Genomic DNA, 19088 nt, shown 5'->3' on the forward strand with positions numbered 1-19088 from the left:
ACAGTGTCTATAGAAGAGCATAACACTTAGTTTCAATTGATTAGATGTTTTGTTGTGTTTTTATGCTCTGTTTTGTCTCAAGGGTCAATATTTTTGGTGCATTCACATAGTTGGTGCATTCACTTATCATTGACGTTATACAATTGAATCTTCTTGTATCTTGTGAAGCCTTACAGTACTTTCTTCAACTGAGGATGAAAAGAATATTATAACATAGTGTTAATACAACTATATGATCAGCTAGATCATTGTCAGATTGGCTTTGTTATTGGTTTACTCACTTCATATGGATTGCATTGACATTTTGTGTGCAAATAGGAAATTATTGGTGTGCAGATAGGAAATTATTGGTGTGCAAATAGGAAATTATCAGTGTGCAAATAGGAGTTCTCTCAATTAACCCACCATTTTTACAGGCACAAATAAATCTTAACCCTAATGGCATCAGATTAAAATTATAGGACAGCCTCGTGTCATTATACATACTATCCATCAAGAAGAATACTAAACTCAATACTTCATTCATTAGTACCCCTATGAAAATACAATGTCACTACTCCGGCCAAGAATACTTCTAGTATTAGCATTGTTTGTGAAAGCCTTTTTTGTTCATGCGACTAGACTAACCTCTTTCAATGCATTCACATGCAACACATGGGTCTATGATGAGCACTATTTTGAATCGCTTCAACAATGTCCCAAGACAGAACCTCCCAGCCGACCTTCTTTTCAACAATCCCCATACAGCCATAGCCCGATCAATGATGCCGACACACACGACATAACACAAGAACGTCCATCTGATGGCGCAACAACACAGGCAGAGGCATTTGAAGAAAGCAAGCCCTTTCCGTCATTCGAAGAATGGAAGGAGATCATGATGCGTAAACGGGAAAATGCAGATACAAACCTTGGTGAATATCATTCAGATATCATTTCGGGATGGTCAGGCATGGTTGATAAATTCCATTTATCAGAAGATTCCCGACCGGCAGTTAAAGGCTCTTCGCCACTTTCTACGATAACTTCACAGTCAGAGAGCCGGCCACAAAGCACAACAATCGCCACAAGCACCGTCACTGACGAGGTTAAACTAGTTTACCATCCGTCTAAAGATGCTGGGAAAACATGCAAGGAACGGTTTTCTTATGCTTCATTTGATTCAGGTGCAACTGTGCTCAAAACAACGCCAGGCGCAAAAAATGCAAAAGCCATTCTACGGGAAAATAAAGATTCCTATCTATTGCTGGAATGTGCTATAAAGAATAAGTTTGTGATCATAGAGCTTAGCGATGATATTCTAGTCGACACAGTTGTGATCGCCAACTTCGAGTTCTTTTCAAGCATGGTCAGGCGGTTTCGAGTCAGTGCCAGCGACCGGTTCCCCGTGAAGTCAGAGAAATGGGTAGATTTGGGATCGTTCGAGGCGCGAAATTCTCGGGATATACAGGCATTTCTGGTAGAGAACCCACGCATATATGCGCGGTATATCAGAATTGAGTTTCTGTCACACTATGGCACGGAGTACTATTGTCCCATTTCGCTTGTCCGTATTCATGGAACCACCATGATTGAATCATGGAAGGAGACGGAAGCCATAGCGGATGAATCTTCTATGGCTGATGATGTGGATGAAAGTGGAGACAATGAACCTGAGATTGAGATTCCTCCTCCTCAAGAACTGCCTCAAGAAAGCAACTCCATGGTCGACAGGGTCAGTTCGGAGCAGCAGGAATTAGAAGCCACTAATAACCTTGCTTATAATCGAGAGACAAGCTCAGATTATGACTGTTTTCACATAGTGGAAAACTCAAATCAATGTTCGAATATGGCTTCCCCTAGTAACATCTTTCATCCAAGCCAAGTGCTGCAATGTGTGAAGCAAAGCACACCGACTTCTTCAGTCACTGTTGTGGATGTAACGGTATCTTCAGTAACTTTGTCTCCTACTACAGCCTCAACCTTGATGATCTCCCAAGGCTTCGCTCCTGATCCAACTTCGCAGGTTGTCAATATAGCCGGAAGCCCCCATTCATATCGAACGTCAAGTGAAACTGGGCCACCTTTGTCTATAGTATCTATGGTTGCTGAGGAACCTATCGTCACATCTACTCTTCTAGATACTCTGGCTGAACTCACTACAAACGATATTTCTTCTACATCTACAAAATCCATCGAATCGATTCCTCCTCGCCATAAGCCTCCCGCATCGTCGCCTTCGCCAGTAGTTCAGGAAAGCTTCTTCAAATCGGTTTCAAAACGTCTACAATATTTAGAAACAAACATCACTTGGTCTATCCGTTATTTAGAAGGCCAATCTTATTATATCCAGGACATTTTGTCTAAAGCTGACCAACAACAGAAGGCGAAGTTAGATACTTTCATGGGGAATCTCAACAACACAATACTGGAGGAAATTCGCACTTTGAGATTTCAATATGAACAGATCTGGGAACTAGCTGCAGCATCTTTGGAATCTCAGCGTTTACAATCAGAAAAAGAAATTGTGGCTTTAGGATCACGCCTTAATGTTCTTGCTGAAGAGGTTGTCTTTCAAAAGCGCATGTCAATTGGACAATCAGTCCTGCTTCTCTCATGTCTTGTACTAGTAATTTTCTCTCGCTCAGTTATTGCATCCCCTATGGAATGGGTGCAACCTCCACAAAACCATGGCCAGCGCCAACGAAACCTGTCTATACGAAAGACATCCTCGCGAGGCTATACTATTACAGGGAAGCCATCATTGCCAGAGTCGTACTTCGCTGATCCATTAGAGAATTGGGAGGAAGAGGAGTGCAATGGGAACGATGGGGTTGAGCCTCAGCCCAGCGGTAAAGGAGGTGGTCCTTCTAGTGGACATCAGCAAGAATCACCTCCAGAGTCTGAGGCATCATCAAGTGGCGACGAGGTCGCAGGACCACTATCAGAACATGAGCATGGAGTTGTTAATGCCCCACTCCAGATGGCACACCGAGCCTCACTCAACATGATATCAGAAGTAGTGCGGAAGCCACTACCAGCCTTACCTGAACACCCAGATCAAGACTAATAATCGTGAAAGGCTATATTGTCTAGTTTTATTTCGGTTGAATTTATAGGAATCTCATACATCTCATATGAACTTGAAGCTATGTCTAGAAATATCTATACTGTTAGAAAGAAATTATCTACCTAGTAGTCTCAGCAACTGAACCAACACTTTACCGTTGGTTATCTAGGAGGTAAGCTTCTCCATCACATTGACCGATCTCTTGAAACCTAGCTGTGGCGTTATAATGTAGTCGTTTCACCCGGTTTCCACGACTGACATTACTACCAGAGTTTGAAGTGAACAGGCCTACACGGAAAAATATTAGTCAATGCCTAAATGAAGGTAATATCATCAAAAAGACGTACCGACTTGCTCCGCATTTGCACAGCTGCGACGCATCTTGATGTCGTTGTCAGGTTCAGGGAATGCCTCTTCTTCTCCAACTAAGCAGCCCATTGGACCTTCTTGAGTGTAAAAAAGCTGAGATTGGTTAGACAGACTTCAATATAAAGCACATTGGGATATTCTTACTTTAGGTCGATAGTGAGGGGCTTCCAACATAACCACACTATTGCGAAACTTGGCTACCAAAGCATCGCGACCTTGTAGAGCTATAAATTCATTAGTTCGCGGTCCTGCACACTTCGGGCTAAACCTTGAGGTTAGCTCACCTGCATAGGAAACCTCTGCAACTTTGTCACTTTTGAAGCAATTCCTAGATTCAAATCTGTTAGAGGAGTAAACGAAATGTTGTGTTGCGGCATCCCAAAAGTTAAGGTAGTAGACGGGTGATACTTACCAGCGTTGGTTACCACGCTTTGACACAAACTACAATTGGAAACGGGGGTTAGTCTTTGAAATATCAGCAGTTTTGTTTTATGGGTTTTGTCACTAATTAAATGTGTAACAAAACTACCTACATTAACAACATCCATAGGCTTTGGTTTATCCGTTAGCAAATCAGTGTTTCCCAAAGGAAGATGTAAACAAGGCTTGTGACTTACATCACAGAAGTTTATGAAGGCATATCCGACGCTATTTTGCGTTGAATTTTAGTTATTTTGCTCGCCGGTGGTTGTTTCAATGGACAACGAGAAATTGCAGTTTGGGCACTCACTTGCAGTTGTTTGCAAAGTCAATCCGAAGATACATGAAGTCATACCGTCCCCAACTCGTCTCATCCAAGAATCTCTTCAACCACGCCTGGTCAACTTTGTTCGGAATGTTTCGCAACATAATCTAGCTTTTTGTTAGCAAATGCTGTATGTCTCTCAATAGTTTCTCATTATCAGTTCTTACCGTTGTGCGGACATCCTGGCCGCAGCGAATTCGATCAAGGTCTACAAAGTTGCTCAATGAGCGGGTGCCTCGATGCTGTGTAACAAAACTACGTGGAGCCTGACGAGATTTCACGACTCCACGAGGCTTAAAAGCTCTAGTGACTTTGTCAAGGTGGGATTTTACCACTTCATCAGACACGTAGCGCTGTGACTGACTTAACAGTAGAGACTTTGTAAGGGATGGTCAGTCAGTTTTAAGAAAGCTCAAATAGAGAATAAAAATAAGGCTAGGAAACTTTCTGGCATACCCTACGAGTAACAAGATTGTCAGCTGTCTTGAGCTGAGCGCTGATATCTGGCGGGAAGGGACGGAGTGCGGGGTGTAGTTGAAGCGCAGCAGGAGGGTTTTCCATGGCAATTGTGAGTTCGACGCCCTGAAATTTTAGACGTTAGTCATTGGTTTTCTTTTTTCCCTAACAAGGACTTCAACCCACCTGAACTTGTGTAGAGTTCATATTATTACTGAGCTTCCAAATGGAGCTAATGTCACAAAACTCGACAATAGCAGAAAAATAATCGTTACTGCTTCCATCAATGCATTTGACAGCAAACACATGTCCTTGTTCGCCTATGTAAGACATCACAAACATCTCCAGCTGTGAAGTGTTTGTCCTAATGTGGGATGCTACCCGAACGGTGACTAGCACCTGGCTTTCACGATGGAATCTGTTAATCTTCTTCGATAGTTAGCATAGCTAGGCCAACACAACGATCCCCGAAGTGAATCAAACATGACCTTACCCAAGATATTTCTTTCTTAGTTGCGTAATCTATCCCCCAAGACGGCCGATACTTGTGGACGAAATGTACAGCCTGTACCGCATCTCGTATGTTGCTGAATAAAATTAAGACGAAACCTGCATATTGTTGAATAGAGCAAGTCCCCTCATTATGCTTTTTAAGGTATGATAGTAAAGTCTATATGGAAAGTCAATGTACCGTTAGCTAAGTGTAGTAACCTTGAATTATTATCTCTTTATTATGACTCACAACTAGCTCAGTGCGTAAATCATCCACTGAAATTTTTGCTGTCGATGAAGATACTACCAAGTACCGACTGAATCCCATCTCGTCACTCAGAAAGGGATAAACAGGATATTCTGGCGTATCGCCAACACTTGAAGATGAAAACTGGGGGCTCAAATGGGCTTGCTCTAGACTTGGTGTACTCCCCTGAAGCTCATGGTTGACGCTTCTGGTCAACTCCCAATTTGCATCAGAGGCATTTTTAGACAAGGCCTGCGTGGTCATATCGTCTTGCTCTGAGAAAAAACTTGGGTCTTGGTTGTACGAATCGCAGCTGTTTGAATTTTCCGATGGGTATGAGGACGAACTTCGATACTCGTGGTAGCTAGCTTTATCATGGTATATAGCAGGCAATGCACCTATGCCAAGGTAGCTAGTGAAGTCACCAGCGTCACTGGCTTGCTTAGCCATCTTGTTCGAGAAAAGGAAAAGGGGGAAATGAGCAAAATGATGGACAGCAACTTAAATCCAATGCCATCCAATTCAAATATTTCGTTGATATTTTCTTTACCTATCCTCAAAAAAGGGATTGATATCAATGCTGTTTGAATATGGGTGCTAAGAGATCGTATAAAACTTTTTGCAAAACGAGAAGAAAAAATCAGCAAAAGAAAAAGCGGTAGAAAGTTTTCTAACAAAGAAGAAAATATTCAAAGAAACAAGGCGTTATCAAATTACAATAATCAGATCGTCTAATAAAGAGTCACTTTTATGATCTCCTGTAGGGCCAAAATTATTCTGGAGTTGACGTCTCCGCTGAGCAACCGGTTTGTTGCTATGGCTAGTTTATCAGCAAGTGGCTTGGTTGCCAACATTATGTTAACTTTTTTTCCTATCTTATATATTTATTTCTGGAAGAATATTATACTACCATTTCATTCTTCCTTCTGCCATACTCATGAAGTATAGTAGTATGTATGTATGTACTATTTAACGTCTACCTACTGAAGTTTAGTGGTGTGTGAAACAAAGACGTCTACTGTGGACCCTGTCCGTGTGACCTAAAATACCCGCCAACCCTTATGAGATCTTATTCTGGGGGTTGTCTAGAAAGACGGAATGTGAGAGAAAATAGAAAGAAATTAACCCTCAACACTGTCTAACCTCATCATGATAATAGGACATCGACAATACCCAAAGTTTCATCCATAAAACGTACGCGTTTCTTTACCTAATTGCCAGCTTGACATACACCTTTTCCTTGGCTCTACCCGTCATGTCACGACGCACCCGTGCATATGATGATTATCAATCAGCTGTAGAAGGGGTATGTACTTCCGCCGATGTTGCTTGCCCCCGTACTTTTCATGCTGGAGCTAACTTTACCAGATTATTCTCCCACCGGCCGAATCCGACTTTATCGATCAACTCATACCTATTTTGAAAGATGCTGCAACTACTGGCCGGACAAGTTCGTTGATGCAAAGCTTGAGTAGCTATGCTAACGGGAAGGAAGCCGAAATAGAACAGATTGGTCTCACCCAACATGGGGAATTTCTAGCATCAGTAAACCAACTGCAGCAAGTGCGCGAAACTACAGTCTTCTTGACTACGGAGATCATGGGTCTCAATGAATCTATACAGTCCAGCACAGAAAAGCTTGCAGCCCAGAAGCAGGTTTTGGTCAATACGCGAGCTACACGGCAGAATCTTGGCGATGCATCATCAGCCTTGCAAGAATCTTTGAGAATACTTCATGCTGTGAACAATGCCCATGAATTGATTCGAAAAAAAAAATACTATGCAGCTTTGAAGTCTCTCGACGACCTGCAAAACGAACACCTTATTCCTACAATACAGAATAAATACGCTACTCAACAACGCCTTGCTGACGTCATCCAGAAATCAATACCGTCTTCCCAGCGTATAATATCCGATGCTGTCATGACTGACCTCAATACATGGCTTTTTCGTATCAGGGAAACTTCTCAGTTCCTAGGAGAGGTCGCCTTTTATCATACAGAGCTTCGTAGAGAAAGGCAGCGAGAACGCGTTAAAGAAGATCCTTACATGTCCAAGTTTAAACTAAATTCTGCAATCGAATTGGTTTGCGACGATGGAGAAGAATTCGATGTTCTCGACAATGACGAGCTGCAAATAGACTTCACTCCTTTGTTTGAATGTCTCCACATACACGAGTCGCTTGGACAAAGCGAAAGATTTAGAGCTGAATATTCAGCTACACGCCGTCAACAAAAAGACCTGTTGCTTCCAGGTTCTATAGATCTTCTTAGCGACGGCGAAACGTCACTAAGTGCCCTATTGGAGGGGATAGCTGGGTTTGCAATAATTGAAAAAGCCACACTACAGCGTGTCCCCCAACTGCGATCATTGGTTGATGTTGAGGAACTTTGGGATTCCATGTGCCAGACGTCAATGTCTTTGACTTCACGGGCCCTCAATGATGTGAGCGATGCTGAAGGGCTTCTCAAAATCAAAGGTTACATAGCTATTTTCATCCAAACTATGGAAGTATGGCATTTTCACACCGTTGTCCTTGTTTGCGCCGCTCTAACTTTCTTGATTTCTAGGGCTGGGGCTATTCGGTATCTATGTTGGATGGATTTCTCCTTACACTATTCCAAAAGTATTCCGATCTGTTGAAGCATAGATTCAGCGAAGATTTCCAAGAAATCGTATCAACTGATGACTACATGCCCATGGCGATTCAAAGCGCCGAGGAGTACGAAAAGGTTGTCAATGTCAGTTGGTTCAACCAAGAAAAGCCTGTCTCGGAGCTGACGTGAGTTGCCATCCTGTTCTTATCACTTAGGTTATCCATTATTAACATTTAAAATGCGAGATTACATCTAGCTTCCCTTGCGTTCTGCCATTCTCTCAAATGTATCCTCTATGTTGCATCGACATTCGAAATTTCCTGAACCAGTTTTATTTCTTTTCTGATGATCATTTTCAACATCCAAGCTTGATTGATGAAACACTTCGAAAGGTGTGTATAGGTTTATACATGGAAGCAATATGTAAAATTAATAGGAAAAAGATATTGTTCTCCCGCTAACCATCCCATCTAACTAGGCCCTAGATGAACTCTTGGTTGAAAAGGTCTGTAGATCTTTGGTTGACAAGCTAGCATCTCAATATCTGAGTCAGATTGTTCAGATTCTTATCAACCTCGAGCATTTCGAGATTGCCTGCCAGGAACTTGAACAACTCTTGATACGTGCTCGCTCATCTACATCAGCCGGCGGCCCCGTTTCTTTACGGGCTACTACCGAGTTCCGGAACAACAAGAAGACTGCAGAGAAACGAATCTTTGAGGTTGTGAACTCTAAAATTGACGACCTTGTTGATACTGCTGAGTATAACTGGTGAGTTTTTTACCGACCCAAGTTTACATGGGAATCAACATTAACTTCTCGCTAATTATTAGGATGTCTTCAACTCCTCCTACTGAGACGAGCAACTACATGCAAACCCTCACGACATATCTTTCTAACATCATGAACTCAACTCTGCTGGGACTTCCGCGTGAAATTAAGGAGCTCATATATTTCGATGCCCTCAGCCATGCCGCTAACAAGATCCTAGCGCTTCCTCTGTCGCAGGATGTCAAATATATTAACTCTTGTGGTGTTGCTGCACTTGCTAAGGACGTCCATTATTTGACCGATTTTGTGGACAGCCTTGAGAATGGAGCCATGTTGCGAGAAAATCTCGATGAATTGCAACAAACTATTAATTTAATGCAAAGCGACAACCACGACGAGTTTTTCGATATATCGACGAGAAACAAGAAATACGGCCGTGTTGATCCCCTTAATGGACCTATATTGCTGGAAAAGTATAGTCCCTTCCTTGCCGTTTTTGACTTCTAAACATTGATGACGTACTAACATCATTATAGAGTGACATCAAGTACAAATGTCCCTTCTGCAACATCGCGGACGGCGGCTGGTCTCGCCAACTTCTCATCCCGATTTGGTGGCATGATGAACCAAAGGACATAATAACTACGCTCAACTACTATGACGTAGCGTATTGTTTAGCAGATGTTTGATATCGTGTAAATCATATACAAGCCAAGAATGGTCAAGAACAGATGAGGAAATGTTGTATACTATGAGCTTTGGTTTAATGCCAGCATCAAACCAGATGAACAAAGTGTCATGGATAAAGTGAAGGTTACCAGTCCAGCACGTAATGATGTTGGACAGAAGAAAGAGAGCACTAAGGAGGGTAGAACGAAAAAAAAGGGAAAAGCCCTGAAAAAGAGAACAAATATTCTATACATAAAACCGTATGTTCACTCGAAATCATCCTGTGGCATTTGTCCCTGCTGAGTTTTGAGTGTTAGTCTAAAGAAAAGAGATCATATCGATATAGTATTCTTGACCGTACCTGCTGTGCGGGCATTGGAGTATAGTATATGCCATCAATTTCGCTGTATAACCCATTTTGGGCCTGAGAGTACTGAGGTGCTGTTGGGCCTGAATACATCACGCTAGACTGTCGGTAGTCTTGATCAGCTCCTAAATTATGAGTTCCCATGGCATAGTCACTTGGGCTCATATGGGTGGCAGAGGCTCCTGGGGTAGGAAGGGCGTTAGGAAGTTGGGAAGATTGGGTAGTAACATTAGCCATGGCCTGAGCCTGAGCCTGAGCTTGGGCTTGAGCTTGAGCCTGGGCTTGGGCAGCAGATGCCTGGGTATTAGAGCGCTTAGCACTTGCAGTAGCTTCTTCACGGGGAACTATGTCAATCAAGAAATCAAACATGTCTGACTTCCCAAGAGCAGAAGCAATATCTGAGCGCTGCAAAGTACGGCGCTTGTTCTCCTCAGCATGTATCCAGGCGCGCATAGTTAGTTCGGTAATGAAGATATCGCATCCTTTCGCAAATAAAATAGGAGCCTCGGCGGATATCATCTTCACATCGGGGTCTGCTTTCATAACCTTTTTGATTCGTGCTAAGGGTAGTTGGTGAATCTTGTAGTCGTGGTTGTCGTTCTCGAGGTGGTCGATGGTGTGCTGCCAGTAGGTAGTCATGATATCCCTATAGGGCGCATTTAAACCCTGGGGTACCTGTGACGCGACAATAAGTTAGAATATCTTTCACCCCGTAGAGGGTGACATAAGGGAAAGGAGCTTACGTTTGCCCAAGGACCCGTGTAGATTTCGCCTGGGCCAAGACCTTGAGATGCGATCTATCATAAGACTTAGTTACTATATGTCGGAGTGGTCGATCAAGTCGCGATCTAAACGTACAGCAGCGCTAGCGCCTAGGTACAACAAAACGAAAGTTAGTTAAAATTCTATTTGAAGAAATACAAGATCCAAGAGTCCTACCATAATGGCCACCAAGAGTAGTATCGTAAACAACCTGCTCTCGTGTCGGCTCTGCCGGGGCTGAGGTAGTGCTTTGTGCATCCATTCTGGCAGAAAGTGAGAGTTTGAGGGCTTAGGATGTTGGCGGGGTTATTTGTGAAAGGCGCTTAGCGAGGAGGTAGTTGTGCCCACAGCAATATAATAAACAAGAAAGGGAAATTTTGCTTTGTGATTATAAAATGCGATAAGGAAAGATGCGAAACAAAAGAAAGAATAAAGTAGGAACTAAAAAGCAAGTAGCCTTAAGAATTTGTCACGTTACTGGGCTTTCTGAACCTTGGTTGGTGTAAAGAACGCAGAAAGCCTCAGCGACGCAATCATCGCCAGCAAAATCAAACCAATCCTTCCTAAAATGGAGCAAAGCTCGCTTCCCGCAACGTAGCAGGCCTGTTCTTCTCTTGTCTTGCCTTTTGTAGTGGCTTGCTATGGGCGGTTAACATTAATTAATGTCTTGTTGACCAAGCAAAACGCCGCTCCACCTAGTGCCCCACACTAAATCCTTATCTAATCAGAGCAACTTTTTCTTTTCCTTCCTTTGCCATTAAATAAATATTCCACCGTTCTTGCTTTTTCATCTCGATGTGCCATTTCCTTCTCTCTTCTCTTTTATTCCTCTTCTATAGTTCTTTTTTCTTTTCAGGCTCTTAAGCACACTGCTTAAGAATCGAAAAGAACAATATCAAATGACAGAATTAACTACGCAGCTCGATGTTGATGGGCTACTGGCTGCTGCAGAGGCACGCCTTGCCAATTCAGCGACCTCAACCAAGCTGCCCGTTGTGCTGCCTATGGTTAACAACGCCATCGCCAATAGGAAAGAAACCAAAGCTCAGGAACTCGAAGTACGGCAAGTTGAGTCTGCTGCCAAATCTGTGTCTGAGGTAAGCTATTCTCTTCACAATCATGCACCAGAAACAAACCCCCTTGGACTTGCCTATGATGAAAAATAGCCGTTTAGGCACGTGGAGGCAGACCTGATCTCCGTTTTGGTTGGTCTTTCTGCAATTACATGATACTCTTCTTTTTCATAGTTACTCTGACGGCACACATGTCCATCCCCCTCTACAAACAAGCCGTATTCGAACGAGATTTTAGTGCCAAACACTAACATAGTTGCTGTCACGAAGACTGAAAAAAAAGATACCGCTGGTAGCGGCTGGTTCGATCTCCCCAAGACCAACTTGACCCCCGAACTCAAGCGTGATTTGCAGCTTTTGCGCCTCCGTAACGCTCTCAACCCCAAAGTCCACTATAAAAAACAGTCATGGCGCTCACAAGTGCCACGCTACAGTCATGTTGGTGAAGTTATTGCCGGCCCGACAGATTTCTTCAGTTCCAGAATTACAAAAAAGGAGCGAAGAAATACCTTCGCTCAAGAAGTCCTTGCTGTGGAAAAGTCCACAGGAAAGTTCAAGGCAAAGTACGGCGAGATCCAGAAAGTCAAAACAAGTGGCCGGAAGGCATTTGCCAAAGCACGTCGCAATGCTCTCAAGAGCAAATGATGACAGCTTGGTACTCTTGTATTTTCGTGTTTTCTTTCTGTTACTTCCTATTGACTTGCTTGGTCCTTTCTACTATTTATTTTTCGTAATTTTCTATGTATGAGATTGGGACTTGGGCCTTGAAAAAAAGGCAAGGAAATTTAACTGCTGATATAATTATGATACCCGATAAATGAATTATCTGTTTTTTTACGCTTATAACAATCACCTTGCTACTACAATAATTTTCCAAATTCTCGTTGATTATTACATACGTGACCGCTCGCCCCACTTTTATTTTCTTAGATCAATCTATCAAGCAACTGGTCCTTCTCGAATTTTGTCTATTGGCGATTTCTTTAGCTTCTGCCGACGAGCATTTTTCTTTCGTTGGCTCGCAAGCACAGCTCTGTCCCACAATGAAGGGTTCGACACTAATGCCACGAGCCATTGGCCCTCTGTGGCTATCTCAGGTACAACCAGCAGTACATCCCCTCATATCAAAGACTATGCCCTACTCTAGAACCCCTCATCTTCTAACCATCACAATTATCCCCTTGGGAAATAGATGCCGACAATAAATGGACATCGTTTTCTCAGTCGGTCTGCCATATGCAGCGCTGAGCCCGTGGCTCCTAAACCTTCATTTCCCACGCCTGGCAAACTAGATGCTGCGTCTGAAACCTTCGATTTACCTTCAATCAAAAAGTCGATAGAATACAGCAAAGTCAACAGCCCTGCCTCGAAAAATCCCGAGAATGCAGCTTCCATCAATGAGGCCGAGGAAAAGCTTAGACGTCTGCCCATGAGCGTGCAAGCAATCTACATGAAGCCTTTAAAGCGAGCGGCCAAATACGGTATTCCCTCGTGCGACTTGCAGCTTCGCTCATACAGTTTGCGACCTCTCGAGTTTTTTGCAGACTTCGCTTTGCGTGCAGCATATTATCTCAACCTACCTGCCTATGGCCCTGTGCCTCTACCACAAATCACAGAACGCTGGACTGTGCCTCGATCCCATTTCATTTTCAAAAAGTCACAGGAAAATTTCGAGCGTGTAACTAAACGCCGATTGATACAAATTCGCGATGGAGATCCGCAAGCTGTGCAGGTCTGGTTAGCATTTCTTCGCAAGCATGCTTTTTATGGTGTGGGTACCAAGGCCAACGTATGGGAGTTTAGTGAACTAGGTAGGCATTCTTGGAAACATGTGACCATCTTAATTGTCGCAAACAGCATACTAACTGATATTGGACATCACTGTAGGTGTTGGCAAAACGATGGATGTCGAAGTCCCCGAGTCACAGGAGATGAACACTGCTTGGGGTCACTTTGCCCAAGACCGCCCTTACAAGTTCAAGGATCTTGAGCAGCTAGAAAAGCTAGTGGAGCAGCCCAAGTTCCGCCGCCCATACCGTGATGCTGTTACCGAGGTAGCTCAAAAAGAAGAAACGAAGTCCAAGTAAAGAAATAGAATCGACATGGCATAGAGTCGACTTCTTCCGGTCTTGTGTTATCTTGGCCCTTGTATAGTAAAGTTCGAGTTAGACGGTAGATTCTTGGGAGATAATTTTTACATATTGCATGTTAATTAGCATGTTCGCTTGCATGCTTTTCTATCGACGTCGTATCTCTATGGTACCTGACTCTTTTCATTGATCTCAGGCTTGTGTGACCTTATCGTGGGCTCCAAAATTTTCATGGTCTTTAATAGGCAGCTAGCGAAGCCCCACTTTTAACAACTACTGTTGGATCTTGAACGCCTGGACGATGAAAACTTGGTTACTTGCGTGATATTGCATCTTTGAGCTATCTAGCAATGTCTCCAAGACTCAGACCTATGAAACTATTATGGCCCTCTAGCTTGAGACAAACAATGGCTGCTAGGGCCGCGCGCTACTACTATTCCACAAAACCCCATCAAAAAAAGGTAATCTTCTCTGGCATTCAGCCAACAGGAATACCACATATCGGAAACTACCTTGGAGCCATCCGGCAATGGGTGAACCTCCAAAAAGAGCCTCGAGAGAAAACCGATCTTCTATACTCCGTAGTAGATCTCCATGCTATCACGCTTCCCATATGTGCCGACAAACTCCGGCAAAACAAACGGGAGACTATAGCCGCCCTTCTAGCCAGCGGCATAGATCCAGAGCGTTGCCTTCTTTTCTACCAATCTTCTGTAAGATTACTAGTGGCCTCTTGATGGCCTTGAAATTCACAGTTTTCTATCTCATGATATCTAGTCTAATCTCCCACTTTAGGTACCAGCTCATAGTGAGCTGATGTGGATTCTCAGCTGCACTTCCTCAGTAGGCTACTTGTCACGCATGACCCAATGGAAGGTTAGATATGACACTCCTTTTTCTCGGAAATCCGGAAAGATAACATCCATTCTTTATCTAATACTGGCTCCTCTCTCTCTCTCTCTCCTTTCTCCCTAGTCCAAACTGTCCATGTCATCTACAACCAACATTCAAGATGAAAAGGCACGAGCCTCGCTGAAACTCGGCCTCTTCTCATATCCAGTGCTACAGGCCGCGGATATCCTAGTATATAGGTAAATTAGCAGCGCAAACTTTCAACTGCCCAGCAACTAACAAGTAGACTATTTCTCCAACTCTCAACCATTTCAGAGCAACTCATGTGCCTGTTGGGGACGATCAACGTCAACATCTCGAGTTTACCCGGGAGTGTGTCACCAATTTCAATAGTGCCTACAAGAAAAAGATTTTAGTAGCTCCGCAAACCATTATTCGTAAGATATATTTCATCCCCCAAGTTAGCGATAGGTCTTTTCTAATAACTTCTAAAATACTTAAAAACAGCTCTGGAACGCAGAATCATGTCACTCCAATCCCCATCGCAAAAGATGTCCAAGTCTCACGCAGACCCCAAATCGCGCATTCTCATAACTGATGCTCCAGAGGTCATTTACAAAAAGATCATGTCTTCTCTAACTGACTCTCAGGCGGGTATCACATATGATCCACAAGGCCGCCCGGGGGTTTCAAATTTGATTGATATCCTATGCGCATTTGATCCATCTGAACGATCACCCGTTGAGATTGTGAAGGATCTGTCGAGGGGGACGCTGAAAGATTTGAAGATGCAAGTCTCAGAGGCTGTCATATCTGCTCTCAGTGGCATTGGTCCCCAATATACGAGGATCTTGTCAGAGGATAACGGGAAGTATATCGATTTTGTTGAGCAGCAAAGCGCGAAAAAAGCGAAACAGCGTGCCGCTGAGACTATGGAATTGGTTAGAAATGCTGTCGGGTTCTGAGAAGAAAAGGAACCATATTGGCCACTTGCTCTACAGAATAATCAACGTTCAAAACTCCAACATGTAGCTCATCTAGTAGAATGAAGGTTAACTTGTCGGCAATTTAGTCAACTGTATGTATTTTATAGTATTATTTCATCAACCTAGGCAAATGAGCAGCCGAATACATTTTTAAGAAACATAGGCAAACTGAGAGCCTCTGCAGGCTAACCAAAAGTCCCGGATCACTTGGTTTGCAGCGCGTGAAGATCGGGGACTACGTCCACTACAGCAATAATAACTGTTAGCAAACAGAACACATCTTTTACTAATGGACCACTTACGTAAGAAGTATCTTTTTCAAGAACTGGCTTTTGTCTTCTTCAGAAACCTTGCTACTTGGAAAGCTCGGGTTCATCAACGCAGCTTCGAGCCACATTTTTGCTTGAGGCTTTGTAGCCACCATTCTTTTGATGGGGAGAGACAGTCTGTCCAGTTCGCTTCTCGCAGCGTTGCCGCCAATATTTCTCATCAAACACTCGGCAATGTTTGGGCCCAGCTTTTCAACAGCCTTGCGATATGGATTTTCAGGGTCAAGTGGTATTGGGTGTCCCAGGAACGTAGCCTAAATGAGAGTCTATGTTAGATTTTTTCAAAAACACAACTTCGCTCCAAAAACTATTTGCCTACCCAGAAGTCTAGAGAAGCTGTCTTGGCCAAGGGCTCCTTGCCATCCACGGCTCGTAGACTAAATCCAAAAAGCGTCTCTAAATTAGCGCTAGGCTGAGATTGAAGTAGCAAAAGAGTCCTCTCCATGCTCAAAACTGCCTTTTCGGCAAAATTAAGAGCATTGTGAGCAACCTCAACGTCAAATTCAATTTCTAGAATGATCCCAGTTAGCGTCAGACACATAAGAAATGCCATCAATGTACTTTTCTTTTTTCTTACCAGGAAGTTGGCTCAAAAGTATAATGACCCAGTTTGTTAACCTCGTAAGGATAGCATCTTGGTCACGGATCTGACGATGCTCAAGGGAGCTAGCTAAAGAGCAAGCAGTTGCAATAAAGGCACCAATTCTAGGATCTGAAGCCGACTGTGCAACCAAATACTCCGCCACGCCCTCAACTGGGAAAACAAATGGGCCAGGGATAGATTCCGCAATTCCTACTCGAAGGATATGACATATCACATCAGTGATCTCGCCATTGGAAGGAAACGATCTCTGTATGCCTGCTATGGTCTCCATAAGGCGAGATTGAATGGTGGAAAGGGCAGGAGAAACAATCATAGAATCATAATCTTGACGAGTATAGTCGACAGCTGACCGAAGGTCGCGAGCTATACACAGCAAACTCCGCAACACCCTGACTGCAACATGGGCAGCCAATTCCCCTGGTTCTAGACCTGCGCAGCACCGGGAAGAGCATCGTGTAACATTTGGGATTTGCAGAAGCTCCAGATTAGATGCTAACTCAAGACTCAGTTTGACGTCTGTCTCGATAATATCTAGCATTTGGCTGAGATAGCCAAACCTGGTGTTCTCGTCGGGGACAATATGGATAACGGAAGCGATAGCCCCCGCAAGTCTTTCCCGTGTAATGCACTCGACAACATTGTCGCTTATCATTGATCTATATTGCTCAATAAATCCTGCTGCCTCTGGCATTAGTACGACTCTACAGGAGGTGCAAAGTTCGTAAATTGACTTCACAGCAGGATTAGTCAAACTAGCATCTCCGACAACAGAAAATAGGACAGTCAACGCTGAGGGAAGCCTATCTACATTTCGCTGGAAAAAGCATGAGAACTTCTCAATCAATCCAATACAGGTCTGGCGGCATCGAGGAGGCATCAGGGAATTCGACGGATGAAGTAGGGAAAAAAGATCTTCCGAAAATACGGAAGATATGATAGCATCAGTAGATGTGTTCCGGGCGAGAGAATACGAAAAGGCACCGAGGGAATAGGCCACGCCCTCGAGCTCCTGCCACTGGCGAAGCTCTAACTTTTCAAGCATAAGCTGGCCGTAGTACAATAGCAGCTGGTTTCCCAGTGAAGAATGTGCAGCTTCCAGAAAGTCAGAAACATCCCTTCGTGCACTAATGAACGCGTCCTTTTCACTCGTATCCCAGTCTGTGAGCTCATCCGGAGGAGGTAGGACAATTTTATTGCACACAGTCTGAGCAACTCTAGCCAAATACTTGAGTCCCATGCCTGGTTCATCTTCTTCTGAGACGCACTCCTCCGCGACAGTCTCAGCGAAGTTGCACCAAAACTCAATAACAGGTACAAACAGCTTGTCATCAACGCCAGGATAACCTTGTGTTGAGATGAGACCAATGAGTATATCAAGTAACTGGGCTTCTCGCGGCCCTGGGACAGTTACAAGAGATGACATCTGAGAGTCTCCTAGAGCAATTACCACCAGACCATACTGCATGCAATCAAACTCGAAGTCGCCTCTCAAAAGACGAGAATAGAGGGACTGGCCTAATGGCTCAAGTATGAGTGTGTATATAGCATCAAAATGTTTGGGGGTTAACAGTTCGGTGTTCCACGAGAGCAAATCATGAAGAAGCTCCAAGGCATGGGTGTGGATCTGCTGGGTAGAGGACATCATTTCAATGATATCAAGAACCAATGGCTTAAATTTGGCAGAATTATCGTTAGCCTTGGCAAGGGACTTTTGGGACAGCGATATCCATGCCTACGCAAAGAAGTTAGTTGAAATTTTCCATTTTATTCCCTTGAACTATGCCACTTCTAACCTGGAGGCAGTGAATCGCAGCTCCGGCAACATCACAGTTCCCGGAGGGATTCTCCAAATGAAGCTGGATACAGTGAGATACCATTTCACAGACATCCGCAACATTGTCCTGTATGCAGTTAAACAGGTCAAGGCTGATAGTCACTTAGTTAGTACAGCTGTACAAGTAATGTACACATGTTTATTTTATACTTTTCTGTGTACTCACTTGGACATTGAGTTCGCATCGACCTTTGCGGCCTCCTCAGCCAGGTCTGAGGCAAAAAGAATCGCGACGGCGAATGTTTGAGAAGAGGCCAAGGCATTACCAGCAATGGAGCCGGAAGCTTCGCCATCACCCATCGACAGTGTCCTCAGAACATGCTGGACAGAGCGGTCCCAGCTTCTAGGGAACCGAAGATAGCAAGTGACCAAAGCTGTAGAGAGCTTCCGAAGCACCAGTTTACTAGAGTTATCCCGGGCGTAAACCACAAGCCACTGCAGCAAAGTGTCTCTCAACTCAGCAGCCTCAGCCAAGCCCAAAGAGGCGCTCTCCGTATTCAGCTTCACAATAAAGGTCAGGACACCGAAGAATCGCACCTTTTCGTCGCGGCGGCCAAGAAGCTCATGAGCGATTCGCCATCCTTCGGAAGATTTTTGTACTTGATGGAGAATGTGTTGAATGTTTGCAACATTGCTCACAGAGCCAGGGTCATATAAAGTAAGCACAAGCTGTCGGAAAGCAGATTAGAATATTAGCATACGTGTTCTATCCTATCAAATGCGCAGTAGAAAAGGCTAGACATAAACTCACAGCTTCAACCTCCTCAAGAGAGGTCGGATATTTTACAGCGGCCAT

The 19088-nt window shown here is 43.8% G+C and overlaps 8 protein-coding genes across 8 annotated transcripts; 5 read left to right on the forward strand and 3 right to left on the reverse strand.

Moving 5' to 3' along the window:
- Positions 1–547: 547 nt before the first annotated feature.
- Positions 548–3049, forward strand: HOO65_050264 (uncharacterized protein; the record flags this gene model as incomplete). The annotated part of the gene is made up of 1 exon (XM_071000830.1): positions 548–3049. The coding sequence occupies one exon, from the start codon at positions 548–550 to the stop codon at positions 3047–3049; it is 2502 nt and encodes an 833-aa protein (XP_070858323.1).
- Positions 3050–3214: 165 nt separating this feature from the next.
- HOO65_050265 (Meiosis protein mei2) lies at positions 3215–5808 on the reverse strand (the record flags this gene model as incomplete). The annotated part of the gene is made up of 10 exons (XM_071003190.1): positions 3215–3262; positions 3309–3337; positions 3397–3511; positions 3563–3642; positions 3703–3746; positions 4149–4270; positions 4331–4522; positions 4620–4745; positions 4806–4967; positions 5362–5808. 10 exons carry the CDS (start codon positions 5806–5808, stop codon positions 3215–3217), a joined length of 1365 nt encoding a protein of 454 aa, XP_070858324.1.
- An 805-nt stretch (positions 5809–6613) lies between these two features.
- Positions 6614–9365, forward strand: HOO65_050266 (Exocyst complex component sec15; the record flags this gene model as incomplete). Its single annotated transcript, XM_071003179.1, has 6 exons — positions 6614–6664; positions 6727–7869; positions 7929–8140; positions 8469–8726; positions 8789–9199; positions 9263–9365. 6 exons carry the CDS (start codon positions 6614–6616, stop codon positions 9363–9365), a joined length of 2178 nt encoding a protein of 725 aa, XP_070858325.1.
- Positions 9366–9661: 296 nt separating this feature from the next.
- On the reverse strand, positions 9662–10786 carry HOO65_050267 (Transcriptional activator HAP5; the record flags this gene model as incomplete). The annotated part of the gene is made up of 5 exons (XM_071003456.1): positions 9662–9691; positions 9757–10437; positions 10506–10559; positions 10621–10634; positions 10702–10786. 5 exons carry the CDS (start codon positions 10784–10786, stop codon positions 9662–9664), a joined length of 864 nt encoding a protein of 287 aa, XP_070858326.1.
- Positions 10787–11423: 637 nt separating this feature from the next.
- HOO65_050268 (rRNA-processing protein fcf2) lies at positions 11424–12242 on the forward strand (the record flags this gene model as incomplete). Its single annotated transcript, XM_071003502.1, has 3 exons — positions 11424–11621; positions 11699–11729; positions 11854–12242. The coding sequence occupies 3 exons, from the start codon at positions 11424–11426 to the stop codon at positions 12240–12242; spliced, it is 618 nt and encodes a 205-aa protein (XP_070858327.1).
- A 398-nt stretch (positions 12243–12640) lies between these two features.
- On the forward strand, positions 12641–13684 carry HOO65_050269 (mitochondrial 37S ribosomal protein uS10m; the record flags this gene model as incomplete). The annotated part of the gene is made up of 3 exons (XM_071003474.1): positions 12641–12694; positions 12790–13408; positions 13485–13684. The coding sequence occupies 3 exons, from the start codon at positions 12641–12643 to the stop codon at positions 13682–13684; spliced, it is 873 nt and encodes a 290-aa protein (XP_070858328.1).
- A 1379-nt stretch (positions 13685–15063) lies between these two features.
- HOO65_050270 (putative tryptophanyl-trna synthetase protein) lies at positions 15064–15504 on the forward strand (the record flags this gene model as incomplete). Its single annotated transcript, XM_071000831.1, has 1 exon — positions 15064–15504. The coding sequence occupies one exon, from the start codon at positions 15064–15066 to the stop codon at positions 15502–15504; it is 441 nt and encodes a 146-aa protein (XP_070858329.1).
- Positions 15505–15675: 171 nt separating this feature from the next.
- Positions 15676–19088, reverse strand: HOO65_050271 (importin 13; the record flags this gene model as incomplete). Its single annotated transcript, XM_071003137.1, has 7 exons — positions 15676–15760; positions 15828–16108; positions 16174–16364; positions 16432–18190; positions 18252–18384; positions 18459–18961; positions 19044–19088. 7 exons carry the CDS (start codon positions 19086–19088, stop codon positions 15676–15678), a joined length of 2997 nt encoding a protein of 998 aa, XP_070858330.1.

Source organism: Ceratocystis lukuohia (assembly GCF_044167205.1).
Source record: "Ceratocystis lukuohia strain C4212 chromosome Unknown Supercontig5_pilon, whole genome shotgun sequence".
Lineage (NCBI taxonomy): Eukaryota > Fungi > Ascomycota > Sordariomycetes > Microascales > Ceratocystidaceae > Ceratocystis > Ceratocystis lukuohia.